Source organism: Cibotium barometz, chromosome 37, assembly GCF_041138505.1.
Source record: "Cibotium barometz isolate CiBa-2024 chromosome 37, ASM4113850v1, whole genome shotgun sequence".
NCBI lineage: Eukaryota > Viridiplantae > Streptophyta > Polypodiopsida > Cyatheales > Cibotiaceae > Cibotium > Cibotium barometz.
In genome coordinates, this window is record NC_141082.1 from 31,593,818 (window position 1) to 31,617,728 (window position 23,911).

General features: G+C 47.0%; 2 protein-coding genes across 2 annotated transcripts in view; both read right to left on the minus strand.

The window, feature by feature from the left end:
- The window catches only part of LOC147617174 (uncharacterized), a 35,493-nt gene that overhangs the window by 3,264 nt on the left and 8,318 nt on the right, over positions 1-23,911 (minus strand). The gene's annotated exons all lie outside the window — the stretch shown is intronic.
- Positions 15,658-16,248, minus strand: LOC147617175 (uncharacterized). Its single transcript, XM_086776781.1, has one exon. It carries the CDS (start codon positions 16,246-16,248, stop codon positions 15,814-15,816), a length of 435 nt encoding a protein of 144 aa, XP_086632907.1. The 3' UTR covers positions 15,658-15,813.

The window sequence follows — 23,911 nt, forward strand, 5'->3', positions numbered from 1 at the left end:
TTAACTGCATCTGCAACTTGTCTCATCTTTACCGAAAGTATGAGAATCATATCTGGAACTCTTTTGTTAACATCATTGGTAACTTCGAGCTTTGTCCAAGAAAAGATTGAATCTTTATCTGCTTCAAGTGAAACTATTGGTAAATTATCTGATTGTGTCACCACGCTTTCCTGCTCAGAGGCGACAACCACCTGTTGGATGTCTGAAAGGGATTCCACTGATTTTTCTAGAACACAAAAGTCTTCGAGTGTTGTCATAGGTTGAGAAGAAATATCTTCCATATGGTTTTCTTTGCTTAGAAAGTTGTTCTCGGGACAAGTTATGTTCAAAGATTCATTTGCAGCGACTGAAGTCATGCTGCAAGAGGCTACGTCTGATTTATCCTTTGCACCACTGAAGGTAAGAACTGGAGTCTTCATTTTTGAAGAAGAATCATCATTCACCACGGCGTCAAGTATCTGGTCAGAGGCAAAGACTCCGTTTTGCACGGGCGGTGACGAGGCTATTGCTTCTGCCTAGGTCACGGCAAGAAAAGAAGTTGTGGACATTGTATTTGTCACACATGTACAAGAATCTTCTGAATCTTCAGCTTTCTCAGCAGGTATTAAGGCTTCCAATGTAGAAGGGGGAGGTTGAGGTTTTTTGCGCCTCTTAGACCTCTCAAGGATCCTCTTGCACAACGTGAGAATGAGTAAGTCTTCAACACTGCCACCAAGAGCTTGCAAGGACTTGAATGTAGGGCATTGCTCGCGAGGGGAAACTTGTCCAACGTCGCGGCGCTCACGACCGAGTACTTGACTTGGGTCGGACACACGTGCCACTAAGTAAGCCCATCTTGATATGGCGGATTTCTTTCCAAGATGTGATCCTTTGAAAGCTTCATGTTGCTGCTTCTGTTGCTGATGATTCCAATAAGAAGTTGGTTGCTTAGAACTGTAACATTTCCAAGAATATCCATGCTGAGGCTTGCGTTGCTCGCACGAAGATACTTTGTGTCTGGTTGTCTCTGAAGAACCATGCTTAGGGTGAGAGAATTTTTGTTGAGAAACATGTTGAAGCTCATCGATACGAGCTTTTGGTTGTTGATGGAACATGGCTTCAAACCGCTGGAATGCAGCTTGTTGCTGTGAATGTCATAATAAATAGTTTTGCTGGAGAAGAAGCACCAAGGTCGTAGTCGTCAAGCTGCGGAGAACACCAACATAGACCGCAGGAGCCTAGCAATGAAGAAGGCTGCTTTTTGAGGAAGGGAGGCGGCAAGAAGTTGGCGCGCAGAAGACCAAGGCAGGCGCCATTTCGTAGGAACACGTAAGGTAAGTGTATGGGTTTTTTTTTTTTTGAAAAGGCGCTGATCGCTGGCCGTTGTGTTCGCTTCCTTTTTTTTTTTTTTAATGCGCTGAAGGCTGGCCCTCGGGTTCTGTCCTTTTTTTTTTGTGCGCGCTAGTTGGTGGCTGGGTTTCCTTGCGCTGGCTGCCGGCTGCTTCACGTGGCTGGTGGAAGCCACGTGTATAATAAGGCTTAAGTATAAGCCTTAAGTTATAAGGCTTTTTGTTATTATTTTTTTGTGTGTAAAGGTGATGCGTCGCCGACTGGAAAGGGTGCGCCGCTTAGAAGGCCTGGATCGCGTCGCCGACTGGATAGAAAGAGGTGCACCGCTTCGAAGGAGCGCCGCCAGCAAAGCGAAGAGACCGGCAGTCGCTAGTCGGCGGCGATGAACTCAGGGTCGGCAGTTGCATGAATCATCGAGGGGCTCACAGCCTGCAGCACACGAAGCTAGGAGGAGGGGGGGGTGTCACACCAATTGGCCGACCATTTGGTCCATCTCCAGTTTTTGCGTCTCGTTCACTTGAGGCCAGGCCGGTGTCTCGTGTGAAGAGGCCAGTATTTTGCTGACATGGACGAGAGCCAGACTGGTGCCACCCGTGTGTTAGCAAGATGGTGTCGTATGGACGGGAGCCAAGACCAGTGCCACTTGTGTATGACCTGGACTGTGTTCGACCCATGGGATTGTCACGCCATGGAAGAGCCAGTATTCGTGCCGTGTTTTGCCTATGGGACTGTCACACCATAGGGAGACTCGTGCCTGGAACTGTGTCTTACCTATGGGACTGTCACTCCATAGGAAGACCAGGTTTTTATGTTTTTATGTCGTGCCAGTTTTGTGCCGACAGATATTTTGTACTTGTTCCATGAACGGGAGATATGTCCATGTTACTATTTGCACATGCACACATATTTTGCATGTTTTAAACTGTTTTCGCATGACATGTATTTGTGTGTTTGCCTGCTTGACGTGCTACTTACTGAGCAGGGACGCCTGCCAGTGAGTCGTGAAGTCTGCTCTGTATTCTGACGAGTTTTGGTGCATGTGAACAGGTGGTAAGTATGTTACACATGTTGTTTTTATTATTTTATCTCTAACCTCTTATTTTATAAGGTTAGGTGTTCACATTTATTTAAAAGTGGGCACCCCCTTTGGGCACCCACTTAGGGGCCAAGGTGGGGAGCCCCACTTTTAAGTGAGTGTGGGGGTGGGCATGGTCACCTACCCACACTAGTCCCCCCCACATGCATGCGTGGAAATCTTTAGTTGTAACTTCACTTTTATTTTATTAAAAAAAAGACTCTCTCTCCTTCAAGCGTGGAGATCATCGCTTCCTTCTTACGTGAGACAACAGGCGACCATCCCTTTTTGCGCATTCTCTCTTTCAGGCGATTGTTTCCTCTGCACTACAGGCTGCAACCAAACACCAACCCATGCCCCAGGCAGCTGCTGAATTGTATGTGCTTCTGCTCCCAGGCGAGTGCTGGTGGCTGGGCTAAATCTCCAGCTGGCTGCTTGAACCTTGCAGGCGATTGTTTTTGGCTGCTGCTGGCTGCGCCTGCTCTTCTACAGGCGTCCCTTTTCTATTCAGACTGCTGTGTATCTGTATGACCAGGCAGCCACACTACTCGAACTGCTGCGCTCCTGCTCATACAGCCAACTGTATGCTACGCAGGCTACTACATCCTCCTACAACGGGCTGTACTCTCTGTCTCTGGCGGCTGCTCCTACAGGTGGCAGCAAAACCTGCAGAACCTCAGCGTGCTGCCTCTGGTGGCTGCCAATCTACACATGTTGCGCCCATCTTCAAGCAAGTATTGCCCCACTTTCTACAGGCGGCTGCCTCTTCGAACCAGTCGGTTCCTCTACACTGCAGCCAAGCATCTCTTCCTTTGTAAGTGTTAAATCTCCTAAGGCTGCCTCTCCATTTTGTACTTTGAAAGAGGTTGCCTATCCTCTACACGGGCGATTACAAGAGGAATTCACCTCTCCTGGGTGGCTACATCTTCTACACGAACACCACAAGTATTGGTTTTCTATCAACCATCTACAAGTAAGTGATTTTCAGATTTGACTAAAGTATTATATGTTTAAATCTGATAAAGGATTCATCCCGCTCGGCCAACACCCGTTCGATGCCAGGTTGTCCAAGCTATATTGGCGAACCTCGGTCCAAAGGTGCTGAGATCGGGAGAGCCAGGCGTTAGTACGAGAGCGCCTGTTTGTGCGTGGTCTCGGAACACCAGTGAGGCGCTCTCCGCGGAGTCCAGTGAAAGCACAGGACCGTAGAGATTGGACCACACTAGTGGTCGTTCTGCTTCGAGCTTCTACATCGAAATTCAAGCCTATTTGTTTGGTACTGTTTTCATATGTACATGGACATTATCTGGTTCTTGGAACCCATGGAGCATTGTATTTATTAAATACTCCCAATAAATATATCATATATTGAGGGGGGGGGTCGGCCCGTTCCGGCCCCAGTGCTGGTGTCCATCTTTCCATTTCATTTCATTTAAATTTCAAGTTGTATTAAGTTGTCCATTTCAAATTTGTGGTTTTAAAGTTGTGCTATTAAGCGTGTGGGTGTCCAACTGAGTCTTTCCCACTTGACGGGATCGGTTTCATTGGTATCAGAGCACGGTTGTTTCCCTCTTCCTAGTGGGGAAACGAACCTGTGTACTGGACATCCCGCTTTTAGCAAATTTAAAACACAATGGACAGCCAAGGCAACCCTTTGGAAGTGCCAAATTCGAGGGGTCCATCTAGTACTTCTCGTGGGTCTGATGCCCTACGTGGTAGACACAAGCCCCTTGAAAGGGTTATGGATAGTGAATCAAAGGGTCAACTGTCTCCAGGAAAGACAGTTATGCTTGAACAAGAGCCTGATGCTATGAGGGCTGAAATGGAACATATGAGAAAACTTTTGCAGGCTCAAGAGCAAGAGTTTAAGTTTTTACATGAAGATCCCCATCTACAAAGTGCCCCACTGAAAAGATCACCAAGGATCCCATCTCTACTTGGAAGGAATTCAAAGATAGATTTTATGCTCAGTTCTTGCCACCCAATGCGGAGCAAACTCTCACTCAAAAGTGGGACAGGCTGGAACAAAAAGATAATGAGAGTGTGCAACAGTATGTTAACAAATTCTGGAAAGTGTTGCTGGAAGTCACTCCCTTCATGCAAATCACAGAGAATGAAAGAAAGAGGAAGTTTCGTTCTGGACTGCAACCAGCATATAGATCGGGTATTGAATTGCACCCGAAACATACGTTGCAACAACTCACAGCTTCTGCTCTTGCTACAGAGCAATTGGTACTCAAGATCAAGCAGGATCAAGGAGGTTCCAAGGGGAAGGACAAGGCTGTCCCAAATCAGCAAAAGGGTGGACAGCCACCTAAAAAGAACTTCCGGGAGTCCTACAAGGGTGGTAAAGCTGAAAATAACACATCTAAAGAACAGGGCCCAAGGAAGAACAAATTCGGCTTAACCCCGGAGCAAAGAGAGCAATATGCTAAGGATGGAAAATGCTTTTCTTGTGGTAGCAAAGACCACATGTTTCGGCAATGCCCAGATCGCAAATCAAAGCACGAGGACAAGCACACCAAAGCTAATGTACATGCAGTTCCTGATGTGCAAGGAAATACAGGTCATGATGCAAAAGAGCGTATGGTTTGCAAGGCTTGGGGGCAAATCAAGGATCAGCCCGCACTCTTCATGTTTGATGACTGTGCAACTGACAATTTCATCTCTATGCAAATGGCAGCTGCATTGGGAATTGAGGTTGAAAACATGGGACCTCAGATTGAAGCCGAAGCTGCATTTATTGGTAAAGAGGTGCAGGTTACCCCTTTGATTGGGAAGTTGCGTATCCATATCCAGGGCTACCTTGATAATGAGCATTTCCTAGTTGCTCCACTAAATGGATGTGATGTATTGTTGGGCAAGCCGTGGCACCATAGGCTTGAGCCCCGTAAAGACTACAAGTCTAATATGATTTCTTTTATGCATAAAGGCCGCATGCATTTTATTGATGCTGGCAAAGAAGGGGATTCCATCCCAGTTGTATCACACATCCAAATTAATAAAGCAATGAAAAAGAGTCTTTCTGCGTACTTGGTTTTTGTGCGTGATAGTCTTGTGCCAAATCATCAAAATGTGGATGCTATGTCTAATGATAGGCTGAATTTTCTTAATGCATTCAACGATTGTTTTGCTGACTCGTTGCCAGGTGAATTACCTCCCCAAAGGCCCGAAGATCATCGCATAGATCTTGTGCCAGGTAGTTCTCCACCTAACAAACCCGCATACCGAGTGAGTGCTGCACAACAAGAAGAAATTATGAAGCAGGTAAACGAGCTTTTAGAGAAAGGTTTGGTTCAGCCCAGTTCCTCACCTTACTGCTCTCCTGTGCTTCTTGTTCAAAAGAAGGATGGATCTTTCCGTATGTGTGTGGACTATAGAGCTTTAAACAAGCTTACCATCAAGAACAGATTCCCAATTCCACGTATTGATGATATCTTGGATAAGCTTGATGGTTCCGCTTGTTTTAGCAGACTTGATTTGAAGAGTGGTTATCACCAGATACGCGTGGTGCTACAAGATGTCCATAAGACTGCATTCAGGACAGCCTTCGGATTATATGAATTCTTGGTAATGCCTTTTGGTCTCACCAATGCTCCTGCTACCTTTAATTGTATGATGGATAGGATATTCCGACCCCATCGCAAGTTTACAGGAGTCTTCTTTGATGATATCTTGGTTTTCTCCAAGAATGAGCAGGAACACAGAACTCATTCGGTCACAGTGTTCGAAGAGTTGCGGAAGCATAAACTTTTCGTCAATGCCAAGAAAAGTGAGTTTTTCCTTTCAGAGATTCATTATCTGGGACATATTGTATCCAAGGATGGAGTTACAATGGACCCTGCAAAGATAGAGACTATTCGGAATTGGCCCGAATTGCAAAACGTACATCAAGTACGTAGTTTTCTGGGATTATGTTCGTATTACAGGCGTTTCATAAGGCATTTCGCCATGATTGCCACTCCTCTACATGATCTCACGAAGAAGAAAACTGCTTTCAAATGGACTTCAAAGAAACAGGATGCTTTCTTGCAGCTCAAGCATGCGATCATATGTGGTCCAGTATTGATTGTTCCTGAGTTGCACAAATCATTCGTGGTTGAATGTGATGCTTGTGGTGATTGCATAGGAGCTGTCCTAAATCAAGAAGGACATGCAGTTGCATACGAGAGCCGTCGTTTGCATGATGCTGAGCTTCATATGGATATCTATGAGAAAGAGCTCTTGGCTGTAATTCACGCCTTAAAGATTTGGAAACATTACCTTCTTGGGGCTGAATTTGTAGTCAAGACAGATCATCAAAGCTTGAGATACTTTCTATCTCAAACCAAGCTTTCAGAGAAGCAGATGAGAATGGCAAACTTTCTTTCCATGTTTCATTTTCAGATTGTGCATACCCCAGGAAAGAAAAATGTGGTGGCCGATGCACTATCTAGGAGGCCTTATGTTGCTGCAATCTCAGTGGCCTCTCATGGAGATCTATCTGCTATGAGAAATTTGTATCATTTGGATGCTGATTTTTGCCATATATGGACTGATTTGATGGCTGGTCATTCACATGCCTCTTATGTTATCAACGAGGGTTATCTCATGAAGGATAATTGGCTATGTGTGGTGAAGGATTTGCGTCCAAAGGTTATGGACGAATGTCACGCTCTACCTTATGCTGGTCATAGAGGTATTATGCCTACTACTCGCATGATTCAGAGGTATTTCTTTTGGCCAAGCATGCGTAAAGACATTGAGGCTTATGTGCGTGCATGTATTACTTGCCAAAAGGTGAAATTTGACAGGCAAAAGCCTCCAGGTTTGCTTCAGCCATTGCCTATTCCCTCGCAACCTTGGGAAAGTATCACGATGGATTTTATTATGGATTTGCCTAGATCCCAGCATGGGAATGATGCTATTTGGACTATTGTGGACAGGTTTAGCAAGCAAGCTCATTTCTTGCCCGTCAAGAAAACCATTAAAGCTGATCATATGGTAAAGCTTTTTCTTGCTAATATTTTCAAGCATCATGGTATGCCTAAATCCATTGTTGGGGATAGAGATCCCAGGACTACAAGCCTATTTTGGAGGGCTTTATTTGATAATATGGGTACTAAGCTTGAGTTTTCATCAGCTTATCATCCCCAAACGGATGGCCAAAGTGAAGCTGCAAATTCGGCCGTATTGGATTTGTTGAAGTGTTATGTGGCAGATCAAAAGAGTGCATGGGAGAAGTATCTTCCACTTGTTGAGTTTGCCTACAACAATACGATCCATGCTTCCACAGGAAACGCTCCGTTTGAGATTATTTATGGCAGAGTGGTCTTGCCACCTATCCTTCGAACAAAGGATGAGATTTTTGCAGCTGATGAATATGTTCGTGACTTGGATGTTGCCTTTAGTCAGGTGCGGACAGCCATTGCAAGATCTCAGGATAAGCATAAAATGGCTGCTGACAAGCATAGAAGGGACATGGAAGTCACAGAAGGTGATTGGGTATTGCTGAAATTTGAGAAGGCTCGGCTTCGGAAGAGGCCAGGACGAGAAGGATCATATCCTAAGCTTTCTCCTCGCTATTATGGACCCTTCAAGGTGATTCACAAGATCAATGAAGTGTCCTACAGGCTTGCTTTACCTAGTCATTGGAAGATTCACAATGCTTTTCATGTGAGTCTATTTCGGAAATATGTGGGGCCAAATCCCGATGAGCCTGTCACAGAAGATCCGCCAGAGATTGAAGAGCTTGAGGAGATCCTCCAGCCAGAACAGATTGTTTTTCACAAGGAGAGAAAGCTACCTGCAGGAAAGCTTTCCAGGAGATACCTTGTGAAGTTTAAGAATTATTTGCCTATTGATGCCAAGTGGGTAAATGAGGATTATTTTGCAGATTATCCGCAATTGTTGCAGGCATATCTTGAGGCTTTTCAGTTGAGGTCAACTCTTTAGAAGCCCGGGGGGATGTCACCAATTGGCCGACCATTTGGTCCATCTCCAGTTTTTGCGTCTCGTTCACTTGAGGCCAGGCCGGTGTCTCGTGTGAAGAGGCCAGTATTTTGCTGACATGGACGGGAGCCAGACTGGTGCCACCCGTGTGTTAGCAGGATGGTGTCGTATGGACGGGAGCCAGACCAGTGCCACTTGTGTATGACCTGGACTGTGTTCGCCCCATGGGATTGTCACGCCATGGAAGAGCCAGTATTCGTGCCGTGTTTTGCCTATGGGACTGTCACACCATAGGGAGACTCGTGCCTGGAACTGTGTCTTACCTATGGGACTGTCACTCCATAGGAAGACCAGGTTTTTATGTTTTTATGTCGTGCCAGTTTTGTGCCGACAGATATTTTGTACTTGTTCCATGAACGGGAGATATGTCCATGTTACTATTTGCACATGCACACATATTTTGCATGTTTTAAACTGTTTTCGCATGACATGTATTTGTGTGTTTGCCTGCTTGACGTGCTACTTACTGAGCAGGGACGCCTGCCAGTGAGTCGTGAAGTCTGCTCTGTATTCTGACGAGTTTTGGTGCATGTGAACAGGTGGTAAGTATGTTACACATGTTGTTTTTATTATTTTATCTCTAACCTCTTATTTTATAAGGTTAGGTGTTCACATTTATTTAAAAGTGGGCACCCACTTAGGGGCCAAGGTGGGGAGCCCCACTTTTAAGTGAGTGTGGGGGTGGGCATGGTCACCTACCCACACTAGTCCCCCCCACATGCATGCGTGGAAATCTTTAGTTGTAACTTCACTTTTATTTTATTAAAAAAAAGACTCTCTCTCCTTCAAGCGTGGAGATCATCGCTTCCTTCTTACGTGAGACAACAGGCGACCATCCCTTTTTGCGCATTCTCTCTTTCAGGCGATTGTTTCCTCTGCACTGCAGGCTGCAACCAAACACCAACCCATGCCCCAAGCAGCTGCTGAATTGTATGTGCTTCAGCTCCCAGGCGAGTGCTGGTGGCTGCGCTAAATCTCCAGCTGGCTGCTTGAACCTTGCAGGTGATTGTTTTTGGCTGCTGCTGGCTGCGCCTGCTCTTCTACAGGCGTCCCTTTTCTATTCAGACTGCTGCGTATCTGTATGACCAGGCAGCCACACTACTCGAACTGCTGCGCTCCTGCTCATACAGCCAACTGTATGCTACGTAGGCTACTACATCCTCCTACAACGGGCTGTACTCTCTGTCTCTGGCGGCTGCTCCTACAGGTGGCAGCAAAACCTGCAGAACCTCAGCGTGCTGCCTCTGGTGGCTGCCAATCTACACATGTTGCGCCCATCTTCAAGCAAGTATTGCCCCACTTTCTACAGGCGGCTGCCTCTTCGAACCAGTCGGTTCCTCTACACTGCAGCCAAGCATCTCTTCCTTTGTAAGTGTTAAATCTCCTAAGGCTGCCTCTCCATTTTGTACTTTGAAAGAGGTTGCCTATCCTCTACACGGGCGATTACAAGAGGAATTCACCTCTCCTGGGTGGCTACATCTTCTACACGAACACCACAAGTATTGGTTTTCTATCAACCATCTACAAGTAAGTGATTTTCAGATTTGAGTAAAGTATTATATGTTTAAATCTGATAAAGGATTCATCCCGCTCGGCCAACACCCGTTCGATGCCGGGTTGTCCAAGCTATATTGGCGAACCTCGGTCCAAAGGTGCTGAGATCGGGAGAGCCAGGCGTTAGTACGAGAGCGCCTGTTTGTGCGTGGTCTCGGAACACCAGTGAGGCGCTCTCCGCGGAGTCCAGTGAAAGCACAGGACCGTAGAGATTGGACCACACTAGTGGTCGTTCTGCTTCGAGCTTCTACATCGAAATTCAAGCCTATTTGTTTGGTACTGTTTTCATATGTACATGGACATTATCTGGTTCTTGGAACCCATGGAGCATTGTATTTATTAAATACTCCCAATAAATATATCATATATTGAGGGGGGGGTCGGCCCGTTCCGGCCCCACTGCTGGTGTCCATCTTTCCATTTCATTTCATTTAAATTTCAAGTTGTATTAAGTTGTCCATTTCAAATTTGTGGTTTTAAAGTTGTGCTATTAAGCGTGTGGGTGTCCAACGGAGTCTTTCCCACTTGACGGGATCGGTTTCAGGGGGGGGTTTCCATATTCGGCTGCGAGAGGGGAAGTTCCTGCCATGCTGCGAACGCCTAACACCACCGGCAGCAGGGAGGGAGGGCAGTGACTCCGGGTGCGCGAGGCGCGTTCATGGGACCACCGAGGGCGCGGGCAGAGGGGGACGGCTGCAGGAACTCCATCGGGTTGGGACGGGGAAAAATTTCAGCGAGGCTTAATCTTTAGGCATCTGCTGCGGGTGAGAAGATCTTTCCTCCGCCTCCATACAACACCGAGAAGAGGGGGTGGACGAGGGAGTGCCGCGGAGAGGGTGAGGGCATCACAACCCACGGGTAGGAAAAAATTTTGCTCTGATACCACTGTAAAGCTTTTATAGCTTCATTAACATGATTAAGACTTAATTAACAAACATAAGACAAATGCTGATAGAAAGATTGAGATGATGAGTTATTTGCATTGAGACAGGGGCCTTTCTTAAATAGAGGCCGAAAGGGTACAAGTGAAGAGACACATCCCTGGGAAGGGGTGTGGCTCTTGAGTCCACGGTTATGTCCTTTGGACTTAGGGGTGTGTCTTTTAATGAATAGACATGTCCTTTGATAGTGACCCATGTGTAAGGGTGTGACCCTTCACAGGTGTCCTTTCAGTTAATAAGGGATTCATGAGTAATTAAGGAGAGATTAAGAGAGTTAGTCACAATCGTGACAACGAATGTCGGGCCACACACTCCCGTCTTAAGCATGAGGTACGGATTGGGCAAATCACGAAGTGCCAAGCGCAACGGCTCACTCGACGCACGAAACGGGAGTTCTATGCTCGAAAAGAGGATGAGTTATACCGACTTTTCTTAGGGCCGAACTGCAAAGAGGCATGGAGGAAACTCCGAGAACATCGCCCTCCCACTCCTATCACCTGCCCAGACACATGGCACTCCTATGCACAATCCCTCATCATATCCCCCATCAGCCACCCCTACCCCTACCCCCACCACCAGACCCCCGCCCCACTACCTCCACCTTCTTCACAAAGGGCAAGGTCCTCAAGGCCATTCGTAGACTACGCAATGGACAAGCCCAAGATCATGAGGGACTCACTGCCGAGTACATCTCGCATGCCCATGATACCCTAGCACCCCTACTAGCCTGCATGTTCAATAGAGCCCTTTGTGAAGGATTTCCACCCTCTTGGTCCACCAACACCATCACCCCCATCCTCAAAGCCGGAGATCCACTTGATCCTAATAACTACACGACGATCATGATTGGCCACATTGGCTAAACTCTATGGATCAGTGCTAGAAGCAGAGCTCAGTTCATTTGCAGACAGCCAGGGATGCAGAGCCTCAGGGCAGGCTGGCTTTTGGAGGAGCTACTCTACCCTTGACCACAACTTCACCCTCTGTGCCATCATCGAGGAGGGTAGAGCACGACACCAGCGGATTTACTGCTGCTTTGTGGATTTCCGCAAAGCTTTTGATACTGTACCCCGAGCCCGCCTCTTACACCGTCTACAGGAGATCGGAGTCCCATCTGACATGGTTTGGAGCATAATCGCCCTCTATGAGTCCGTCATAGGACGAGTGAGAGCCCCAGGAGGTACATCACAGGAGATTTCTAGCACTATTGGGGTGAAACGGGGCTGCCCTCTATCACCCACTCTTTTCGGCCTCTACATTGATGAGATCTCGAGCTTCATTGATGGATTAGGCGGGGCTGGTCCCACACTGGCACGCATATTGATCCCCATACTACTTTATGCAGATGACATCGTCCTCCTCTCACACACAGCCGAAGGGCTTCAGAGACAGTTGGATGCCTTACATGACTTTTGCACTCAACGGGAACTCTCTGTTAACCTTGGTAAAACCAAGGTAATGGTCTTCAATACCTCTCGCCCCGTCAGCTCCAGATTGAGCTTCACATATAGAGGGGATCCTGTGGAGATTGTCCCATCCTATGTCTACCTTGGTGTCACTTTCAGTGGCCCACGCTTTACCATGCTTCCCGCAACACATGCCAGAGTGACACGGGGATATGCAGCCTTGAGCTTACTTGAGCAGCCGTGCTTCCAGGCACACTTCCAAGAGCCTAGGGCGAAGGGCTGGCTTTTTGACACCCTCGTCACACCAGCCTTGATGTATGGAGCAGCTTTCTGGGGGCCAGATTTATCCGATGAGGATTGGCAGCGAGTTGAGAAGCCCCAAGTCATGATGTTCTCCCGTATGATCCGCAGCAAAACATCAGTCCCACACCAGATTATCCAGGCAGAGTTTGCTGCAGCCCCGATGGTAGTGAAGGCACTCTTCCAATTTCCAAACAATCACATACCTCCATCGCATCAGTCACATGGATCCCCACAGGTACCCGAGGCTTGCCCTGGAGTCCTCCAGACAGCTAGCACTTGAGGGGCATTCTAGAATATGGTATGCACTAGTTTCCACTTGGTTCTCAGTATATGGGCTCTACATGGACCGCCTACCCCCCCTTCAGTACAATTTGTACTCCCCTTTTTTCCAGCTGTCTCACGAGAATACGAACCAGGTTATCCGGTCAGATCTTCTTAGCCTCTACACACATTGCACATGGATCACACCCCCAAAGCTCCCCACGAAGATGCACTTTTACAGAGATCACTTCCTCACACTCACTGAGGATGGATTCATCCAGCAGCATCCAGCAGCCGGGCTACTTGAGTGTTCACATGTCCCATGCCATGCGGATTGCGATTGGCCAAATACGGGTTTCTTCCCACCGCCTCAGAGTGGAGACAGGTAGAGCTGAGCACATCTTTAGAGCCGGGAAGCTCCTACGGACACCCAGAGAGGAGAGGATCTGCCGACTATGCCACACAGAGGTTGAGACGGAGGAGCATTACATATGCCGCTGCCCAGTATACTATGAGATCCGCGGGAGGTTTCACTATCTATTTCGTGAGGGATTCGGTCCACTCTCCAGGATCATTGACTTTCAGGACCAGCGTTGCCTAGGCCTCTTCCTGCTTGAGCTCCGCAGACACAGGGACACCTTCTTGAGACACAAGCCCCAGCCACCTCGCCCCCTCCCTCGACAGCCAACCATCACCAGTTTCTTCCAGACCCAGAAGGTGGAGGACGCCGACACAATGGATCTTGTGGACCCTCCACGAGCTGCTCCGGACCTATCTCGCCCGAGAGGAGTTACCTCGGACCGAGCCTCTGCACTCCAGCATGCCCGACGCCCTCGACCCCCCCGTCGGCCACGATCACCTCATCAGCTCAAGATCCAAGACATGCTCCACCGCCATCGAGCTACCTTTCCACATGACATAGCTGAGGGAGACCTCTCGGCCATACTCGTTAGCCCAATGCTTGACATTTTGGAGAGAGTGGTATACCATCTACTCGGAGCTGAGGTTGCTCACATGTTTTTATGTTCTCAGTATTCCATGACGAGTTTCCATGGACAATTTTGTATCACCCCAGTGAGATAGCTATATTTATGTTTTCATTCTGTTTTATTTTCATTCCATGATGAGATATGCCATGGACATTGTTGTATCACTTTGGTCTCATAGGCCCATTAGGTCTTTAGTAGACGCTTAATATATCTTTCTCTCTCTCTCTCTCTCTCTCTCTCTCAACTCTCAAGTCTCTCTCTCTCTCTCTCTCTCTCTCTCTCTCTCTCAAGCCTATCCATCTCTTCTAAGTTCTCTTTGTCTCTCTATTACAATGACGAGGGAGAAGAATGAAGCCTTCAATGTGCATGCTATCCATGTCAAGAAAGCCGAAGGAAAGTCCACTCATATAAATGGACTTGTAAGTATTGTGGCAAACAATACACAAGTGGTGTTACTAGGCTTCTCCAATATCTCAGAAAGGTGGGGGAGACCATGCAAGGAAGTCCCCCTAGCTATATACGATGAGATCTTCAACAATATTAGGGATGGATTGGGTGTTCACCGTGATAGTGGTAGAAGCTCAAGGACGAATGATGAGATCATCTCCCCATCTTGTGATACATCCTCCCCGCTACCTCCGCCCCCTCAAAGACACAAGTTTTGAGTCCCCGATGAGGTAAGCCACTCTTGCCCAAGCCACCGGGGATGTCTCTTCTTCTCTATCACATCTCCAAGAACAGCAACGATTAGCAAATATAGAGATTGCACGCACCATTATTGAGTGCAATCTCTTATTCCATGTAATCAAGGTAGATCAATGGAAGACAGTGGTGAAAGCCATTGCAAATGTGGGCCTATGTGAAGGATGGACTGGCATCTCCTACCATTACATGCGCACAGACAGGCTTGTTGATGGAAGGAGAGATTCGATAGATCTCTCAATCCAATGCAAGCAGCGCCAATATGTGGCTCCTCTTGGAGCCCCTCTACGATGTGACATCCCCCTTCGCCAACCAGTGGTCTCAACAATGTGGAATGAGTGGGATGAGCGAGAATTGGCGGAGGCCAAAGCCATGTAACGGCTTTGCCTAAAGGAGGAGTTTTGGTAGTCGATCCTTGCTATTGTCACTGCGGTCACGCCCTTCTTCTTCTTCTTTTTTTTGCTCGACTGGCCTTTGGCCCAAAATCCTGTTGTAGTTACCAATTTTTCATCGCCCGTAAACGCTTAATTATCCGCCCGTAAGTGATGCCACTGAGGGAGCACCAAGGGGGGTTTTGAACCCAAGACCTTGGTCACGCCCGTCTATAGGATATTGCGGATGACTAACATGGAGGGGACCATCATGGGCCTTCTCCTGCACTTCATGAGAGAGGCTATAGAGGAGTTCAAGGTTGATGTGTACGTACTGTACGTAATGTACGGTACGTATTTGTACGTTGTTCCGTACAGATAAAATTTTTGTGTACGTAAAAATACGTACCATTGTAAAAAATATCAATCTATATGGCATTTCATATCAAAATAAACATAAAAAGATCCAAATACATTTTAAATTGTGAGAGAGACCTACAAGACAATCTAATAAGGTCTTTGCTAATACGCATTTGATTAGTAATCACAAAACCCTTGCCGCATGTTGTAAAACTTGTTACTTCAGAAATCAAACATCAGATACCAAAACCATTTTTCAATCAGATGACAGAGATCAATCTTCAATCACCAATCACCACTCTTAGAAGTTAGCTCTATATAAACTGATGAATCAATGTTCACAGTGCACACAACAAAAGTCTCGACTCTCATCCATGTCAAAAGGCTGCAAATGCATCAAGATTCAAAACAAACTGAATACAATGCACATACTACATAGCAAGCTGCAACACTACATCATAGAAATGTCCTCAAAAGGCCCATAAGGGCTAGTCCAGAGTCTAGACTCCACAATGAAACATGATCTAAGAGTCAAAACTCCTCATCAGATGATGATGATGACGATGCACCAGAAGAGAGCAAGTCCCCATCTGTCAAGACATTGCCCTCGTCGTCATACTCAGGCTCTGCCATCACGGGCACATGTGATGATGTGAAAGATGTATCATGAGATCCATGTGCTACATCATCATCTCCTGGCTCACTCTGAGTATGAATGAGAGTGACAGCCTCATTCGCCCGAGTCCGCTGCGTACGAACAGGCAGCTTCCCCCGACGAATGCTCCTCCGTCTAGCGCTCTCTGAATCTGCAGCCTCCTCACGCAAAGGTATCGCCAAAGCCCGTGCGCGTGACCTTGTGACACGACGATCGATGCTCTCCAACTCTCTATGAAGGAGTCGTATAATATCTGCCTGCTCGTCGCTGACACGCTGCTCCACGTCGCCCTCAGTAGAGGTCGGCACCATCTTCACAAACAAAGAGAGAGAGAGAGCTTAGAGCAGAGTACATACTCCAAAGGAAGAAAGAGAGAGAGAGAGAGAGAGGGAGAGCGTAGAGCATACTCCAAAGGAGGAAAGAGAGAGAGAGAGAGAGAGAGAGAGGGAGAGGGACCCCGGACTCGGGAGGGAGTGAGAGAGAGACGACTCACGAGATTAATCATGTAGACAGTAGTACATTGGCAGAGAGAGAGAGAGAGAGAGAGAGAGAGAGAGAGAGAGAGTACAGTACGAGATGCATCATGAGGGACCAAGGCCATGAGCGAGAGAGCGTGTGAATTACCTGTGCACAGTGTGCAGAGACGGAGCGAAACAGAGCGTTGGGCGAAACAGGCGAAAATCCAAAACAAGGCCAAAATCGCACGGTGAAGGGCAAAAAGGGGTTTTTTTAAAAAAATAAACGTACGGATGGATCCGTACGCGTACGGATCCGTACAGTACGTTCCGTACGGTACGGATCGATCCGTACGTACGTACGGATGCAACCTTGGAGGAGTTGCACGCTTCTTCCATCGATGAGGAGAAGCGCGATGGTATGTTGGCTATTGTGGAGAAGAGATGGAAGTGGATGCAAAGCCCTATCCATGGTCTTGCCGCATTTTACTGCATCCAGCTTACAAACCGCTCGCCCTCTTCACCGACATGGAGTTACTTCAATACCAAGATGCTTTCTTGCCCAAAGCATTGTCGGAAGATCGCCATGGAAAGTTCCTTAAGGAGCTCATTAGCTACAACAACCAAAGGTAGGGAGCCGCATTTGCATCTACTACCTGTTGGAAGAGAGAATACCTTGTGAAGTCCCTCTTCTAGTGGGGGACATTTGGGAATGCACTCTCAAGCCTCCAAAAGGTGGCTTTGAGAATCCTAGCTCCGGATTGCTCTTCGGGTGCATGTGAGAGGAACTCGAGTTCCTACTCACTTGTACACACGAAGTTATGCAATCGCTTGAGTACGCAACACTTAGAGCGGCTAGTATATTCCCGCACTAACTTGCTTATGGTGCGCACGGTGCAAAAGATGGAATCGAAAAGACGGGTATAACTTATAAGTTATAAGCATTTAATGTAAACTTTAAAGACTAAATTTTCATTATTCAAACTTCAATGTTTATTGAAACTGAAAATCACTTACTTGTAGATGGTTGATAGAAGACCAAAACTTGTAGTGTTTGTGTAGTCTTTGAAACCACCTTTGTTGGAGAAAGAGGAGCCTCGTGAAGACTCACCACTAAGAGTACCACCAAAAAGGGCGCAGCCGGTAGGAGCAGCCGCCTGTGGGAGCAGCAATACAGCAGACACCGGGTAGAGGAGTAGGTGCTCCAGGAGAAGGGGAGCAGCCCACTGAAGCTGGTCGTACAGTTGCAGCAGCAAGGGCAGTAAACTCCAGTCGTGTAGAGGGTAGTTTGCAGCCAGCCGCCTGGGGAGAGGCAGGTACAGCAGCCCACTGGAGATGGAGTGCACAGCCGCCTGCAAGTAATGATGCTGTGCACAGCCGCCTGTAGATGGAAGACAGCCGCCAGAGGAGCATGCGCAGCAGTAAGGTAACACCAGCGCACAGAGGGCAGCGCAGCCTGTGGAAAGTGAAGGCAGCCGCCTGCAGCAGCCAGTTTCAGAATCAGCCGCCTGTAGAGATGGAGGCGCAGCCAGCAGTAGAGTCCACCGTACAGGAGGGGCAGTTGCAGCCAGCCTATGGAGGGGCAGCCGCCTCTTATGCAGCTGTAGTATCCTGGCTGCAGTATACAGCAGCCGGGTTATGACCAGAAGAAGAGATGGCCCCTCTTGAGAGCATGCGCCTGTTGCAAGTGTGGGAGAGCAGCCGTACAGCAGCAACACGGTGAACTCCAGCCGTGTAGAGGAGAAGCGATGGATCTTCAACGTCAAGAAGATGCGATGGATGATAGCCGCCTGGTTCTTCACGTAAGAGAGAAGCGATCCATGCCACGCTTGAAGAAAGGCCCCTTTTTTTAATAAAATTAATGTGGAGATAACCTTAGCTTGCATGTGGGGAATTAGTGGGGGTTGGTGACACCCACCCCCACACTCACTTAAAAGTGAGGCTCCCCACCTTGGCCCCAAAGTGGGTGCCCAAAGGGGGTGCCCACTTTTAAATAAGTGTGAATCCCCTAACCTTATAAATCAAAGGGTTAGAATTTTAAATATTAAAACAACATGTACCATATACTTACCACCTGTTCACATGCACTGAAACTCGTCAGAATACAGAGCACACTTCACGACTCACTGGCAGGCGTCCCCGCTCAGTAAGTAACACGTCAAGCAGGCAAACACACGAATACATGTCATGCGAAAACAGTTTCAAGCATGCAAAATATGTGTGCATGTGCAAAAGTAACATGGACATATCTCCCGTTCATGGAACATGTACAAAATATTTGTCGGCACAAAACTGGCACGACATAAAAACATAAAATCCTGGTCTTCCTATGGAGTGACAGTCCCATAGGTAAGACACAGTTCCAGGCACGAGTTTCCCTAGGTGTGACAGTCCCATAGGTAAAACACGGCACGAATACTGGCCCTTCCATGGCGTGACAGTCCCATGGATCGAACACAGTCCAGGTCATACACGGGTGGCACTGATCTGGCTCCCGTCCATACAACACCATCCTGCTAACACACGGGTGGCACCAGTCTGGCTCCCGTCCATGTCGGCAAAATACTGGCCTCTTCACATGAGACACTGGCCTGGCCTCAAGTGAACGAGACGCAAAAATGTGGGAATGGACCAAATGGTCGGCCAATTGGTGACATCCCCCCACCAATTGGTGGGGGGATGTCACCAATTGGTGGGGGGATGTCACCAATTGGTGGCGGCTGCTCCTACCGGCTGCGCCCTTTTTGGTGGTACTCTTAGTGGTGAGTCTTCACGAGGCTCCTCTTTCTCCAACAAAGGTGGTTTCAAAGACTACACAAACACTACAAGTTTTGGTCTTCTATCAACCATCTACAAGTAAGTGATTTTCAGATTTGATGTAAAGCATTTAATGTTTAAATCTTGTAAGAGATTCGTCCCGCTCGGCCTACACCCGTTCGGTGCCGGGTTGTCCAAGCTATATGGGCGAACCTCGGTCCAAAGGTGCTGAGATCGGGAGAGCCAGGCGTTAGTACGAGAGCGCCTGTCTGTGCGTGGTCTCGGAACACCAGTGTGGTGCTCTCCGCGGAGTCCAGTGAAAGCACAGGACCGTAGTGATTGGACCACACTAGTGGTCGTTCTGCTCCAAGTTTTTCTACATCGAAATTCGAGCTATTTTGTTTAATACTGTTTTCATATGTACATGGACATGATCTGGTTCTCAGAACCCGTGGAGCATTGTATTCTTTAAATACTCCCAATAAATATATCATATATTGAGGGGGGGGTCGGCCCGTTCCGGCCCCAGTGCTGGTGTCCATCTTTCCATTTCTGTTCATTTAAATTTCAAGTTGTTTTGAGTTGTCCTTTTCATATTTGTGGTTTTAAAGTTGTGCTATTAAACGTGTAGGTGTCCAACTGAGTCTTTCCCACTTGACGGGATCGGTTTCAGAAACTAAATACTAATGCATTGAATCATTGAAATTTGATGTTCATTGCTTGTCACTTGATCACTGTACAATGTAGGTGAATGTGGATGCATTCAAGCTCACAGGGTACACTCTTGAGAGTGTCAACAAAGAGTAAGATGAGAAGGAGGACACTCTATGCAGAGATCCATCAAGAGCTCAAGTCATTTGATCGACGACTTACTCGCACTCGTCATGGACGTGGAGGTAGTGGCAGAGGGTGCAAGTAGGAAGCCGTGGATGCACAATTCGTCGTGCTTCGAGGGACACGGTGCATACCTATATGCAGCATGGTTCCGATAGCTCCACACCCGCTCTTGCAGATGAGGATGCTGCCCTTGGCTTCTCACATGAGCTCATAGAATCCGAGTTCCACGATGAGGGCAACCTCCTTAGCAATGGTGTAACATGCAATTGAATTATGCGTAGATGAAGGATCCTGTCACACAAAGTCTTGTTAGAATTTATGCATCTCAGTGTATTTGTGGTTGTATCTATTTTAGGGCATTTTATGTATTTCTCCTTGTTTAGTAGGTCATGAGCTGGTCGCCTGCTTTAGTGCAGTCGGCTAGGTCATACATGCACTAAATAAGGAGTTCCCCCATTTCTCACTTCAATCATACATTCCCTTGCACAGGTTCAAATTTCTCTTGTTGGCCAATTGCCATTGTAAAGCTTCAAGCTAATATAAAAGGTGATCTTGTCCACAAGCTCTCTCTACTCTCTCTCGTCTTGTTTATGCTTCCGCCTGTGCATTCTCCAACATGCTATCACTCGCTTAGGTTCAGGCTGCTCCATCTACTGCAAATCTGCCCGCCATCTCATCTGTGCCTTGCGTTTTCTACCCTAGCTCCTCCTGGCTGCAGATCAGTCCCAAACAGTGGCTGCGTTTTCTGGTCCAGCCAGTCCTCTTCTTGCTGCCGGCCAGTTTCTTGGCTGCGTTTTCTCCTACAGAGGCAAGCCGGCCAGGTTCTTGGCTGCATTTTCTTCTACAGAGGCAAGCGTTGGAGTTTTGGTTGTGTTTTCTGCTCTGGCATCAGTTGTGGGTGAGTTTCTTGCATGTGGAGTCAATTGTTCCAACAATTTAGAGAAATGATTAAGTATGTACCAGGTAAGAACAACCCCGTCCGCAGACGCTCTGACTCGCAAAGGTAATGTTCAGACAATACAGAAGTCCACTGTGTTGGAGATACGAGGAAAATTTACACAGTATGAAGACACAGTATATAGATTATCAAGAATTTGTAACTCCTTACAATATGGCTCTTTATTCCGAACCAGGTCATTACACCATTCAAGACGGTTGGCTCTTTTACAAGGACCGACTATGTATTCTTAGGGAGAAAAGACCGGCACTCCTCCATGATGCCCATGATTCACTTGTTGGTAGTCATTGCGGGATCAACAGTAACTTGGAGAAGTTAGAAAGATCGTTTTATTGGTCGAAGATGCGAAGGAATGTGTACAACTATGTTTCGCAGTGTTCCATATGTCAAAAGGTGAAAGTACCTCATACCAAATAGGCAAGGTTGCTTCAAAGTTCAACCATTTCCCATTCTTGAGGGTCCGTTTCACGACTATTGATGGATTTTGTTGGACCCCTCACTGCATCTACTGGATCTCGGAATACTCAATGTATGACGGTAGTTAAAAAATTCAGTAAATTTTGTATGCTTGTACCATGCAAGTAGACGGCCATAGCAGAAGATATAGCTCGGTTGTTTCTCGGACATTGGTATCCAGTTTGTGGTTTGCCACAAACCATTACTTCAGATCGGGATCCAAAGTTTACATCTCACTTCTGGCGAGCTCTATTCGATAACTTTGGTACCAAATTGCAATTGTCCATTGCATTCCATCCCCAGACCCATGGCCAAACCAAGATTTACAATCCATTGGCTTTTGAGGTGCTTAAAGCGTACTACAATGAACAGCAATCGAAGTGGGAGCTTCATCTCCCGTTGGTACAGGCGATTCTCAATGACACACTCATCTAGTGTTGGCACAACTCTGTGTAAGGTAGCCTTTGGTCGAAGGTTTTCATCCCTTCTCACGAGGATGATCTCTCCTTCCTTGGAAGCCAACAAGACGACAGAAACCTTTTTAGCCATCATTGAGTCGGTCAAAGAGCGTCTTACCAAAGCTGACGAGGGTTACTCCCGACAGGCAAAGAAGTCACGGAGAGACGCCAATTTCAAAGAAGGTGAATGGGTATATTTAAGAATCATGAAGCAAAGACTCAAACAAGTGGGCAAGCGCTGTCCAAAGTTGTCATTCAGAAATTTTGGTCCTTTTCCCATCATAAAGAAGATAAGTGACGTCGCCATGCAACTCAAATTACCAGACAGTTGGACGATGATGCACGTCTTCCACGTCCCTTGGTTAAAGCCTTATATCGGACCTTCATTGCAAAATGTTCCAGAAGAGCAACAACCAAAAAGGGTTGATGAAGCAGAGATAATAGAGCCTGAGCAGATCCTTCTACATCAATGGAAGCATGGTTCTCGACGACGTCATTCATTGGATTTGGATTTGGATATTAGATCTGGTACTAGTCCGGTGAGAGATACTTGTGGGTCATCCCCATGGTGTGCTCGGCATCAGAGATCTTGTGCCTCGACTTGGATATCCTACATCGACATATCTGTTTGTTTTGTATTCATTGATTGTATTGGTCCTAGCCAGCGTGCCCGTGGATTATTCCTAAATAAATTCTTGAAAGGGAGCAGGGCCTGTTCCCTGCTCAGTGAGGTGTACTGTGCAAGATCCCTCTTCCCTTCTCTCTCTCCCCTCTCTCTATATCTTTATCTCTTGGCCACGTGGTTGAGCTTGTCACTGCACGTCCCATTGGGCTTACAGTGGTATCAGAGCAGGATTTCTCTTGTAGAAACTTTCTTGGGGTGACAGAGCCATGTCGAGAGTAGAGAGAGACCAAGGGCCTAATGAAGGGAAAAACTATGAGGCCAATACATGACTTCAAAGTTCACAATGGGAACCAAGGTCATCAAAATAGTATCATGACTTTCAATAGTTCAAGCGATTTCTCAGAGACGAAGAAGTCCTTGCCTGGAGAACCAAGAGGGAACAGGACCAAAGAAGGGCTCGAATGTTTAAAGATTTCATCAAGGATCAAGCCACCGAAGCCGAAGGAGTTGAAGCTACTAAAGCTTATCTTCGTGCCAAAGGAGTCAACATTGCAGACCGATCTACAGCTACCCGTTCCATTTCTCGTGAAGGAAACAAGGAGGCCATTCCTAGGTCTGCTATCTTCGTGCCAAAGGAGTCACCATTGCAGAAGGATCTACAACTACCCATTTCGTTTCTCGTGAAGGAAACAAGGAGGCCATTCCTAGGCCCGCTATCTCGAATGCACCTTTCTCGAGCAAGTAAAGGAAGACAAAGAAGCCAAAGAGATCGGAAGATCATCAAATTGACATCATGCCAGGAAGTTCGACGTGTGGTTTGCAGTGGTGTTTAGCCCATTGCATGTTTCGACAAAGAAAGGCGTGGAATCTTTGTGGACCAAAGCTGAAACAAAACCCTTTTGAAGCATTGAGACTTTATGCTAGCAAAGGACCGGTTGGTTATTCTAGACCTTTTTGTGGTTGAACATGATTACATTGGAGCACTCTTGAACCAAGAAGGCCATGCTGTGGCCTATCACCGTCAAAGACAACAAGGTAGCAGATGCATTATCTCGGAGATCCCTGAGCCATGCGGTTTCTATGGGTTACCATATGGATTTCACTTTGATGAAGGAGCCTTATGCTACCAAAGAGGATTTCAAGATGTTTTGGAACAGATTGCAGATTAAAGATTTGGCCACTTTTTACGTCATCAAGTAGGGTTTTCTTATGATGCAAACCGAGGTTATGTGTGACACAAGGAATTGAGGCCAAGGTAATGGAAGAGTGCCATGCTCCTTCCTACATGGGGCATAGAGACACCTTGACTAAACTTCAAGATTCGGAGAGCTACTTCTATTGGCCTACTATGAGAAAGAACATTGAACTTTATGATTCAAGAATGTTTGGTTTGTCAAAAGGTCAAGTTTGATCGACAAACACCAGCAA